This window comes from Rhinatrema bivittatum, chromosome 3 (genome assembly GCF_901001135.1).
Source record: "Rhinatrema bivittatum chromosome 3, aRhiBiv1.1, whole genome shotgun sequence".
NCBI classification, from domain to species: Eukaryota; Metazoa; Chordata; class Amphibia; order Gymnophiona; family Rhinatrematidae; genus Rhinatrema; species Rhinatrema bivittatum.
In genome coordinates, this window is record NC_042617.1 from 362,968,005 (window position 1) to 362,981,123 (window position 13,119).

The 13,119-nt window shown below is 44.0% G+C and overlaps 1 protein-coding gene across 14 annotated transcripts in view; it reads right to left on the reverse strand.

The window, feature by feature from the left end:
* LOC115087836 overlaps positions 1-13,119 on the reverse strand; it is a 251,264-nt gene that overhangs the window by 42,449 nt on the left and 195,696 nt on the right. For 11 of the 14 annotated variants that reach the window (XM_029595454.1, XM_029595461.1, XM_029595449.1 and 8 more), the window contains one exon: positions 4,041-4,165. The exons of 2 other annotated variants lie outside the window; for them this stretch is intronic. In XM_029595454.1, the coding sequence (XP_029451314.1) occupies positions 4,041-4,165 (125 nt within the window). Of the gene's footprint in view, positions 1-4,040; positions 4,166-4,269; positions 4,475-13,119 lie in introns of those variants that run through there. One more of the 14 variants, XR_003855626.1, reaches the window with a different exon arrangement.

Genomic DNA, 13,119 nt, shown 5'->3' on the forward strand with positions numbered 1-13,119 from the left:
CCAGAAGATTGAGGAGAACTGAAATTTTTTTTTTTGAGTGTGAAACTTTTACATTTTATGGCCCTGGGAGACAGGTGGGCATAGGCAGTACAGTTAGGATCATCATGCGATGGTCCCAAACATCGGAACCAGTCATGGAGATCTGCTAAAGACAGCTTGTAGGAGCATCTGGAACATCTTTAGAGGTCTGTTTCTTGTCCACCATTACAAAGTGAGCTGAAATTAAGTCAAAATCAATTTTCACAAAATTTAAATGGAAATTTGTTTTCCGGGAGACTCAAGAAAACAGAAATAATAATAGAAGAAATTAAAATAAACTAAGTAAAAACTCCACCAGTAAAACCTGACAATTGGCTTAGGAAAGAGCAAATATGTCTTATAGTACCAGCGGAAGAAAAAAAAAAAAAGACAGGAGACTCATGCAGTAGCAGAGATGCACCTGTTACCAACCAATCATCTAGGTATGAAAATTTGCAGACTCCCTGCTGACAAAGATATGCTACCACTACCTCAAGACATTTTGTAAACATCAGCACCACTGAAAGGCCAAAGGTGAGCACCTTGTATTGGAAAGGCACATTCTTCACCACAAACCTGAGGAACATCCAATTGCCAGGATGAATAGGATGTGCATATAAGCATCTTTCAGATCCAAAGCACACATCCAATCCCTTGTTTGAATGAAAAGTACTCTTTCAGACGATACTTCATCTTGAACCTCTCTTGCATAAGTTTGTTCAGAGTCCACAAATCCCTAATAGGGATCAATCCCCCTCCCCCCACAGCCTTCTTGGGGATTTGAATATACCAAGATTAGAATCCTTGGCCACGCTTCTGAGAAGGGACAGGTTTGACTACCTTCTGCTAACAGAATGGCTCCATTTCCAGCTCTGCAGATTGAGAAGGGTCTGAGCTGAAGAATGAAAACTATTGGGTTGGAGAAGAGTGACAGAAGCATAAGTGGTGGCCTTACACCACAATTTTCAGGACTCACTGGCCCTTGGTGACAGAACCATTCTGGAAGGATGGACTAAACCCTTCCCCTGCCATCTGAGGCAGCAAGTCTAAAAATCAAATTCCTGGCTTAGGAGACATCTGCTGCTGAGCCTTGGGCTTTTGCCATTTCCTGTCAACCTCAAGCAGGCAGCTGCTGGTGAAGAGTGGGAGGAGCTAGACCAGTGATAGCAAACCTTTTTGGCTCGGCATGTCAAAAATGCCTAACTTGACAATTCTTTACATATTAATTTATTTACAAAAAAACCACAGTCTCATCTTGTCTGTGCAATGTATTATATAAAAACCATCATATTGGTCTAAATAAATTATTCAGGGGAATTACAGGGGCCCTATAATTATGTCAGGTGTTGGTGTGTTACCCAAAACCTCATGGCGTGTCACGTTTGACATGCATGTCCTAGGTTCATTATCACTGAGCTAGTCAATGAAAGGAGTGGAAGGGACATCTTCAGAACACTAGATACTTGTAGAAAACAAATTAGCATCTGGCAGGTGCCAGCTGGTCCCCATCATGGCTGATAACTGTAAAGTGGATTGATGCTCCTTTATTACAGCAACCATCTCCTGAACTTTGCTCTCAAATAAGTTGTTTCCTTTACAGCGTACATATGCAAAATGATCATGCACATCCTCTTGGAGGCTACTTGCTCACTAACCACACAAGCCTTTGGCTCCTATGGAAGCAGCCAAAGTCCTGGTCATGGTACCAAGTCATTCCACTTATGAATCGAGTTGGTGCTTCTCACTTTCCTCCACTACTCAATACTAGTCTACCTGCTATGAATTTGACAATTCTGTCAAAGGCTCTAGCCTTTGCATGCATGCAAATACTTCATCTATAGAGCTTGAGAGCCACAATCCAGGCACCCAACACAAAACATGACCATTGCTTTTAGATCCTAAGAGGTGTGTTAATTAGCATTGAAATGTACCAAGTGCTCTGATCACTTCACTACATAAATGTGTGGTAGTTTGATCACTCCAACTCCTGGTGAAGCCTGAATCCTGTACTTTAGATAAACATTCTGGTCCACCAGAAGGCACAATTTTGGTATCTATCATATCCTCATCTGTATATCCCTGAGGAGTTTGTAGGTCTACTGGTTTACGAAGGCACTGGATATTGAAGGAACTGAACAAGCCTAAAGACATCTGTTCTCGGGTCCTTTTCTTTCCTGACACCAATGAACAGCATTTTTGCCAGATCTAAAATGGAGTAGGAGAGATTCTCCAAAGAAAGGTATGTTGAGAAGTCTGGCAGGGGATCTGAAGAAATCCCTGTGGAATCTCTCTCCTTCCACAGCTATGAAACACTGAACCATGACCCAAAGAATGAAGGTGACCAATGAGATCTCTGCTGTCAGAGGGCAAAACACCCAGTAGAAACTCAGAATGAAGTAATCCACTTCTTTCCTTACAATCTGTAAAGGTATTCCTCTGGAGAAGAAACCACTAGCTCAAGGTGAGGACTTATTCCCATTACTGAAAGCTCTTGAGGAAAGGTATGCAGCAGTTGGGGACTTTAGAAAGCTCATGTGGAAAAATTTCCTCCATCTTGGATAGGAGAGGTTCTAGTCTCCTAGTCTTCAGAGCTTAAGGAGCTGGGTTCCCACCGTTTGAGGGGCCCTCTGTGCCAGAGATGGAGGAGATACCATCTCTTCAGAACCAGATAGATCATCCTCACTCAGGTCTACCAGTAAATCCAAGGAGGAATTTTATGCCATGGCAATTAATGGTTCCGAGGCATTCCACACTGGTTAAATCAGCAACTCCTGAACTGTGCCTTGGTCCACAGATTATGCTGGCAACACCTCTTTCCACACCATAGCTCAACAGCAAAACCTTTGGATTTATATGCCGAAGGGCTCTGCACGGACACAGTCAATGGCACCTTGGTATGTCGCCATCATGTTATTTGCCCCTAGAATTCGACCTTTGTGCCAACATAGCCAGTGCCCCAGGTCCAGGTAAAATAAATAGTTCAGTGCTATTGGGGGTGGGGGGGGGGGGGGAAGACTCTTCCGTACCATGAAGTATGGGACTTGCTCCAACAATGCTAATCTTCTGCCTTGGCACAGAGAGGCCCGCGCTGGTGGAAACCCAGTGCTGACAGTGCCCCCCCCTTTTTTTTTTTAGCTCTAAGATGGTCCCGAAGTGGGTCCTTATTTTAATTTATGAGCTCTTCTAGGTACTTTGCCCAGTGCTATAGGCTTCCATGCCATGTTCAACCCATGACCTGAGACTAACCTAGGAATTGGGGTGGTGGAAAAGATTCCTGCGTCAATTACCTGTACCAAGAATCCAATACCACCTTGTTTTGAATGAGGAACAGCTCTGCTGCTCAGCTTCACACAGACTTTGGGCTCCTACTTGCTGGCACCTTCCCTTAAGGCCACCATCTTCCAGACATGGTGTTGCTGTTATGCCCTAGGCAATATCCAATCATAGCCATAGTAATTGAGTCATTGTCCGGGGCCAGGCAATGATAGACTAACATCCAGTGCCAACAGATGCAAGCCTTGAACTTTCGTTTGAGGGGCTGCCAAGGCAGCAACAGAATAAATAGCAGCAATGAGGCAGTAAAAGAGCACTAAAGCCAAAACACAAAGTTAAAGGAAGACTGGAACATATCCATGCAATTGCTCGGTTGAAGACTGAAGAGTTCACAATGCAGTGAATGCAATTGGGAACTCTGGCTCATGCTCAGTTGTCATCACCCATGAATTATGGCTAATTCATACCTGCTTATTGGAGAACTTTTCTATCTTGGCAGTGTCTGATGTCATCTCACCTGTGTGGCTGTTTAGTCCTGCTTATCCATGGAAAATAAGGAATGTTCCCATTATTTGACACATTGTATATACATGGGGGAAGTGCAAGAACAGAACGGTCTTCTAAAGCAGGGGAAGAACCTTAGCCTGCTTCTAATGTGATTCCTAAAATTATATATTGGTCATTTATTTAATCTCCCCTTCCTCTAACCCAGATGTTGAATTGTGTACATTTGTATATTTGATACAAACCTTTTGTAAGTAGTTTGTGAGATCACAGCCAGCCAAGTTTAATCGCTGAATTGCATGAGGGAGGCTGTATCCTTCATACACAGGAACACTGTAGCTAACGTCATCGCCAGAGTCAAATACAACCCCTCCAATACAAAGAAAAATAAAACCATGAAAGTTGATTTCTACAAAGTACAAAATGTTAACTGTTTACAACTGGTGATCTTGAAGGCATTTTTCATACACTCACCTGGATGGGTTATGTAACTTGCTACATGCCACAGATATATCTCAATCTTAAGAGTTCTGAGTTCTAAGACTCTTATGCTCATGTTGCTGCACCACTATCATTTCCATTTCATTTCAGAAGGATCAAGGCTAAGCATAATTAAGTGTACAACTCCCAAAAGGAAGTAGGTTGTGTGAATCCATGGAAGTCACGCCCACAATATCTCCTAAAAACAAAAAAATTGGAATACTTCCAAAGATATGAATTTATGGAGAATACCTACCAATGGGGCATCAGGTATTACTAGTTGGATGAATGTTTTCTGGAAACAAAGGACTCAAAAAATACATCCTAATACTAGAAGCTGGTAGACATTCAAAGCACTTAAAAAGAAAACTTCCAAATTTTCTGTATTTAATGATGGAATATTTAAGCAGAGTTTAACTCTTTTCAACCCATTCACAACCATGTGCAACTAGGTGGTTATATGCATTTCATTCTGTCCCATCTTACTTAGATTTCACTACATAAGAGGATAGCTTCCTGAAGTCACAAAAGGAGTAAGAACATACATTCTTTGCTCTCCCATTTCAAATACTAGGATATTAATATATTTAGAACTTTATGTTTGATCAAATCACAAATGCCCTTTGGTAGGTAAACAAAATCTGGCCTTAATGCTATCACTGCTCAAGGGCAAAGACAGTACAAAAGAATATTCAAAATTAAAAAATGAATTAAAAGTAAAGCAGTAGGAATTCCTGGCTTTGAACATTTATGGATCAGTATCAAAAATCAAACATGTACAAATGAAACAAAACCCTAGCAATCTCTGCAAAAATAAAATGCTACAAACAAATGGCTCAATCCATGACATTAAACCCATACTTTAAAATTCTAATCTAAAGTGCTTGTGTATTTGATTTTTAAATTAGGAAGTTACTTGAAACTGTTTGCCATGGCTTTTGCCAAAAGACAACATCGACCTGGTGAAACAGTCCATTGACCACCGCTGCCAATCCCTGGCCCTGGTCTCCAGGGAGACACACAGATTCAAGAATCAAGGCCCCGGTTCAGAGAAAACTCTGTCAGGGCCAGAGCCTCAGGGGCTTCCCCACAAAACAGGAGAGGTCGAATGACATTCCTCTGCTGAGGGAGGAGAGGGCTCCCGAACCACTCTCCCGATGTCTACTCTCCTCAGGGTCTTGTCCAGGAACAGTCCCAGGTCAGTCCTGTGGCTATGGAATACAACTGGTTGTGTCTGCTCAGAACGAAAACACACACACAAAAGCCTGGACGACAAAGGGCAACCGGAGGAATGAGCCCTCTGTTGTAAAGGCACACTGAGCAGTATTCATGAAGTGGTATCTCATCCTATGGATGGAACACCTATGGTCACATGCGCAGTGCCTGTGGGCGGAATCCCACGCCAAAGTGAGGACAGCACATCACGTGCCAGAGTATGGCTACCCACTGCCCCATGACAAAGCAGAGTGTGTGATGTCTCCCCTGCCAGTGCTCCTCAGCACTGTGCAGTGCAGAACTGATGAGGAGGCTGAGACCGTGAAGAGATGATAGCAGAACCCTGATATGGCTGCGGACTGCAGACAGGGAGCATGCAGAAGCACTTGGAATAGATGCCTAGCCTTTCCCAACTACACATGTTGCACAGCCATATCACAGTAACTCTAGCAGAGTGAAGAATAGTGTGACAATGGTGTCCCCAGAACCAGTGGTGCACTAGATAAGTAAAGGTGGAGGGTGGTGGTCTATGGCGTCGCCCCCTCCAGTATCTGTTAACAGTTTGAGAGGCGGGCCCTCAAACCTATGTTGGAACCGGCTCACCTGAGAGTCCCACAGGGAATGACAGCAGCAAAGTCCCTGGCGATTGAAGGTGCTTATAGAAACATAGAAATGACGGCAGAAGAAGACCAAACGGCCCATCCAGTCAGCCCAGCAAGCTACTCACTTTATCCATTTTTTTTTCCCCTTTTTCTCTCTCCCACCTGTATGGAGTACTGCAGACATGTCCTGCGATCTCAGACTGCAACCCACCCTCAGGTCACAGATGCCAAAAAGAACAGATGACCACCAGTGCCAACGGCAGTACACCTTGGCTCACATTGTTGTGGGGGTATTGCTGCAAGCTCTATGGCCCTGCAAGCATTATGGCTGTCGAGAACCTCGCTAGTGCCCATTAACATTGATAGTGTGCGCATCCTGGTGGAGCCTCCAATGCTGGGATTGTTGGCTGAAAGGGCAGTTCTGAGCTTCTCAGTGCTCCGTTGTGGACAACACCCAGGAGTCTTGAGGGCACTGGCCACCACGTATGGATGCACCAGCACACCAGAGTGCCTTGAGAAGATGGCTACCCTGTGATCGATCCGCAAGAGGCCAAAAACCCTTGCCACCTGAAGGCTGCAGGGTCATGTGGAGGCTTCAAAGAGCCTCAGCGGTCGATGGCCTGAGGCGACAAGGGTGCTCGGTAGCGAACCTGGCCTGGATGGTGAAGCTCGACGTAGTCGAAGTGGTAATGAGAGGCATATATAGTCCGAAGGTCTCTACGGTGGCCCTGCACCTCAATGGCCTCAAAGGAGTCAATGATATTTGGGGCAGCACCTCATCACAATGGCATTGAGGTCATGCTGGCACAGAGGCCGTGCACATCGACAACCTGGGGGGGCCCCACAGCATCAAGGGTACGTGCCTCGACGGCATTGAGGCCCGTCACAGCATTGATACTACGCACCTCAGCAGCATTGATGGCCTGCCAACGCTTCAACCCGAGGGTGGACATTCTCGCATCTTGATGGATCGAGAGCATGGTGGCATCAATGGTACCATGGTCAACAGCATCAAGTGCAGCGAGGGTACAGAGGCATCACAGCCTCAAGGGTGTCTACTTGCGCTGTACTTCACCCCCTCAAGGCCCAAGCTGGTGCAGCGAGACGCTAGTTCCACCAATGCAGACAGCACAGAAGTCCACTACGGCATCGTGGGCGGTCACACACCTAGATGGCAACGAGGGTGAACCTGGATCTCAACTGTGTCCAGGGTGACCATGGTACCTGAAGATGGGCCCAGTCCCCAATGCAATCTAGACATCAATGTGTCAGTTGAACAGCAGTGCACGGGCAACCGTTCATGGGCATGGCACTGAGGAGCGGCAGCAAGCTGCTAGCCCAGGCTCTGCATTACCAAGGCTGGCAAGCAGGAGGGAAGGTAGTGTCATCCAGGACTCCTAACCATGGAGACTAATTCCTTTAGATGTGGGGAGGATGAGCTCTCCCCTCCCACAGGAACGGCATTGTCCTCGATCCTTCCACCGTCTGAATCCATCAATGCCGATTGATCAGTGAACCACCATGGAACTCCAACCCGAGTAGACCTCAGGCGAGTTCCCAGGTTCAGCAGCCTACACTGATCACTGGACTGCATAAGGTAGTCCTGTCAGCACCATGGAAAAGGAAAAAACAGAGCAAGGAGAGGACACAGATACAAAAATTGCAGGAGTTTTCCTTTTTTTTTTTTTAAACAGACTGTGCCAGGCTGCACAGGGGAAAACCCCCATGTGACCGGCAGACAGCTGGAAAGGAAAGGAAAAGGAAAAGGAAAATAAAACAACTTTAAGGAAAGAAACTTAGTACTAACAGTTAAGTATGTGATTATTTCATTTACCTGCTTCATTTCAATCTTATGTTCCGCGTATATACATATTTAATATGTTTATCTGCAGTTCGATGTATTAAGAACTTTACATCAGTGAGTTACCCGTTTGTGTCTTAAACATAAGAAAATTACAATCTGTATGTTATAACTGTAAACCATTGTGAAGGCTTGCACCAAACAACGGTATATAAAAATCTACAAATAAATAAAACAGCTGCAGCTCTAGAAAAAAATCACTTACAAAAACTGTGAGAAGAATGTACTGTGAGAATACTGAAAACACACGGCTTCCACAACCATATGGCTCCATGGGGTGGGGGTGGGGAGAGAAAGACTGAGGGACTCTGCCTAGGGGCAGGGTAATGATTACAGCTGCACATGCTAGGTAGGGCATGTTTGAGAGTTCTAGAATCTGTGCAGGGCTCCATATGATGTAATCCATGTGTGAGGACTACCATCCTGCTTGTCCCTAGTAGAAACATGCAATGTTGAATCTATAGATAGAAATTCCATTTGTGATGGGGGAAAGTGTATCATGGTGGGAGTATGCTACCATCTGACTAGTCAGGATGAAGAGAAACAGAAAAGCTAATAAATTAGGCAACACAATGATACTGAATACTCTGATCTTCCATAAGATCAATATAAAAATATTTTCCATGTTTATTGCATAAATTTGACTTGGTGGTGAACCTTTTGATCATAAGTTTCAATATGTACCCCATAGAGCATGTTATAAAGTATTGGAAAAGTCCATAAAGTATTAACCATGTAGACTTGAGAAATCCACCACTTATCCCTGGTTATGAGAATGATTGATCCTGTTGGGTACTTGTGACCTGGATTTGCCACTGTCAAACAGGTTGCTGATCCTTTGGTCTAACCCAGTATGGCATTTATGCTTCTTAGATGTGTGCAAGTAGTTTTATGTGCATTTTCACAAATCAAAAGAATGCACTTAAATGCTATCCCTATTCCAACTCCACACCACCCCCTCAGAATGCCTTTCCAGTGAGTGTAAAAGTACACAAGGCATTGCTTCTGTGTGTACTTTGATGCACAAACGCCACCAATCCCAGCTAATTTTCGTTAGCCAATTTATGCACATAAAACTACATTTTATGCATGAACATGTATTTTGGGCCTGATGTTTTAGAAGCAATAGATATGCAAAGATCACAATTATCCTATTAGGAGCAAATAGGATCTCAGTCCAATTAACTTAAAAAATGAGAAACTACTACTTACCTAATGTCCTTTTTAGGACAGTCAGATAAATCCAGAACAAGTGGGTCATGCACCTCTACAAGCAAATGGAGACTGAGCAAACTGACGTCACAATGCATATACCCCTGTAGTTATATTTAAATCTCTACTCAAAGGGGCTGTCCCATTTTATATTACAAAATACCCATTCAATCCCTTTATCCTAAATTATCCATAAAGCTATTTCTATGGGATCCTGATTTTTTTCCCTTTTATTTTTCTATTTACCTCACAATATATATTTTTTTATTATTATTTTTTTTAAAAGCAAAACATTTTTTAAAGATGGAGGTGGATATCTCATTCAATGACCCTCTCAATTAACTTCAAATCCATTGAGTTAATGCTGGTCTAGTTCATGTGTTTAATCATTGACATTCCACCCTACCATCCTCTTTTTTTTTTTTTTTTTATTCAAAATCTAAAAAAATCCCATTTATTTCTTTTGAATTTATTTCAGTGTAGCAAAGTGCATCCTTAAATTTTTTAATATATTTTCCCGTCGTTTACTTAGCTTAGTGCTGTATCATATTTCTCTGTTAAACGTCCTCCCAACAAGGCCTTGTTTCGAAATGTCCAAATTTCTTCTTCAGGGGAAATGAGACCTTCTTCCTTCAAATGTTCTTTTGCACTGCGACGGAATTTCCTCTTGTTCCTATCCCTACCTCTTATATTCCTCCTATTGCTCCAGAAACAACCAGACTCTCCTTCTCAACCATTGCACAACGATAGCCAATCGAGCCCTTCATTAAGTCCATTAGGAATTACTGAATTCAATTTGAAAATCCATCTTTGTTCTTGATAATTTAATTTCGCTGCGTAGTCTCCTCCTCTTATTGATTGCATCACTTGCTCAATGACAGTCCATCGGAGTTCCTCAAACTTGTGCTGTGAGTCTATACAATGCTGGACTATAGGTGCCAATACAGTTCCAGTGTTCAATCGTGAGTGATGTTCCACCAATCTTGTTCTTATCTGCCTGTTAGTCCTGCCAACGTACACGGACATATTAAAGCATTAACCACATTTGTTGATCTACAATTTGTTTTGTATCTTCTAACATTTACTCTGGATACCGGATCCTGCCATATTTCTCCTTCTATTGTCTGTTCGCAAAGTTTGCCTTCACTCACAACAACCAACACATCAAGATATGCGATAGACTCCCCCCACTGGTGTCAAATGTAAACTTTAGGCTGGGATTTAATGAATTTATCCAGTGAATAAATCTGAATAATTCATCCTTTGCTTTCCAGATGAAAAATATATAGTCTATAAAACGACTCCAACAGCTTATGTACTCCCAACCATTTAGACATATATGTGAATTTGCTCAAACTGTGCAACATAAATATTTGCCACAGAAGGGGCTACTGCTGACCCCATCGCTATGCCGTGCGTTTGGTGATAAAAATTATCCCCAAATAAGAAAAAATTACTACATAGCACCGATGGATGTGCAGTCACTCTAAATGCAGATTCTCCAGGAAGAAGCATGGGAAATAGTATCTAGCAAACTAAGAGACGATTGGGAAATACAACGTATTCCAGTGGAATTATCCAATTAGTGAGGACCATAATACAATCATTCTCAGCCAAGGGAGGGAAGCTGGATTTATCCGACTGTCCTAAAGAAAAGGAAATCATCAGGTAAGTAGTAATTTCTCATTTCTTAGCATCCAGTCAGATGAATCCAGAACAAGTGAGATGTACTTGGGAGGAAGGTTGCCCGCGGTCCTGTCAAAATCACATGTGCAATGATTGCATCCTCCTGGGCCTGCACATCCAGGCAATAAAACCTAGAAAAGGTGCGGCAAAGTGGACCACGTTGCTGCTTGGCAAATGTCAAAGGGAGACAGAAACCTAACTTCCGCCCATGACACTGCCTGAACCCTAGTGGAATGAGCCCTAACCTGACTAGGTAACAGCTTGCCAGCATCAACATATGCTGCTATGACTACCTCCTTAATCCAGCAGGCTATTGTAGCCCGCAAGGCCAGCTCTCCACATTTAGTACCGCCGAGAAGAACGAACAGGCATCTGTTTTCTGTATAGGCTCCGTAACCTCCAGATACCGGATGATATATCTGACATCCAAGGGTCGTAACAGATGATACTCCCCTAAGTCTCTCTCTCTCTATCCAGAGATGGCAGGGAAATGGACTGATTCAAATGAAATTCAGTGACCACGTTCAGTAAAAAGGAAGGAACAATACGGAGCTGTATCGCCCCTGGAATCATCCGGAGGAAGGGCTCCCACCAAGACAAGGCCTGCAGCTTGGAAACTCTCCATGAAGAACAAATTGCCACAAGAAACAGTTTTCAAGGTCAGTAATCGCAAAGGACAGGTTATGCATTGGTCTAAACATAGGGCCTGCTAAGAAATCCAAGACCAAATTTAGACTCCATAAGGCACTAGAAACCACAAAAGAGGACGAAGATGTTTCACTCCTTTCAGGAAACAGGCCACATCAGGATGAGAAGACAAGGAGCCACAATTCACCTGGCCCCTGAAACAGGTGAGAGCCGCTACTTGTACCTTTAAGGAATTAAAGGCCAAAACTTTATTCAAGCCATCCTGCAAAAATTCCAAAATGAGCAGGATCTTGGCCGAATGAGGAAGAGTACCTCAATCCTCACGACAGGCCTCAAACACTTGTCAAACTTGCACAGAGGCCAAGGAGGTAGGAACTTTCTAGCTCTAAGGAAAGTGGATATTTACTGCCATCAAGTATCCACTTTTCTGCAATCGAGCCCTCTCAAGGGCCATACCATAAGACAAAACAGTCTGATCTTCATGAAGAACCGGACCTTGACTTAGCAGGTTCCTGTATGCTGGAAATCAAAGGGGTGAGTCCAAGAGCTGCTGCAAATCCACATTCTAGTCCTGGGCCAATCTGGAACAACTAAGAGCACCATCCCTCTGTGGTGCTGAACACTTCAGATCAATCTGCCCAACATGGGTCATGGAGGAAAGGCATACAGCAACCTGTCTTCCGGCCACTCCTGCACTAGGGTATCGATTCCCAACAACATCTGTTCTCTCCTGCGACTGAAGAATCACAGATGTTGATCCAGAATCAGCTGAAATGCCTTGACTGACAAAGCCCATTCTACTGGGTCCAGACTCTCCCTGTTGAGAATGTCTGCTCTTACATAGTCTTTTCCTGCTATGTGCGAGGCTGAGATCTAGAAATGCAATTCTGCCCATTCCATAAGCTGTTCTAATTCCTGCGACACTTGCTGGCTCTTGGTTTCTCCCTGCCAATTGATATAAGCCACAGTCGTTGCACTGTCTGACATTATTGGGACCCTGCAGCCTGTTGCTGAACTTCAGACATGCCGTGTGGACCACCCTGGCTTCCAGACGATTGATGCTCCAGAGAAACTCTTCTGTATTCCAGTGCCCTTGTGCTGTCAGCTCCTGACAGTAAGCTCCCCAACCATGGAGGCTCACATCTGTCAGAGGACACCGTGCCCTCCTGCCTCCGGAACCAACAGAGGCCATCTCTCATGGTTTTTTACCCTTATCTCACAGATTTTCTTTTTTTCTCTCTCTCTCCCCTACAGGTTGCTGACTGTGCCGCTGAGCCCTCCAGGACTTCCCGCCCTCCCCCGGTGACGCGGCCGACGTCATCGGGAGTCACCGAGTATGAAAGCCCTCCAGGACCCGGTAGGCGCTGCGCACCGAAGGGGCGCAACAAAGGGGCATGCCCCTTTGTAAGCCCCTTCATACAGCCCCTAGTACACCCGGAGAGATTAAAAATGGACGGATACCATCAACTACCCAACAACAGGACCATATCAATGACCACAAGCTCCCCATTTACCATCCAAGAATGTACAGGAAAGGGTAAGTATGCAAAAAACACAAACAAACAACATCACAAATACCACCACATTAAAGAAAATAATAAGACTACAAATAACCTTATT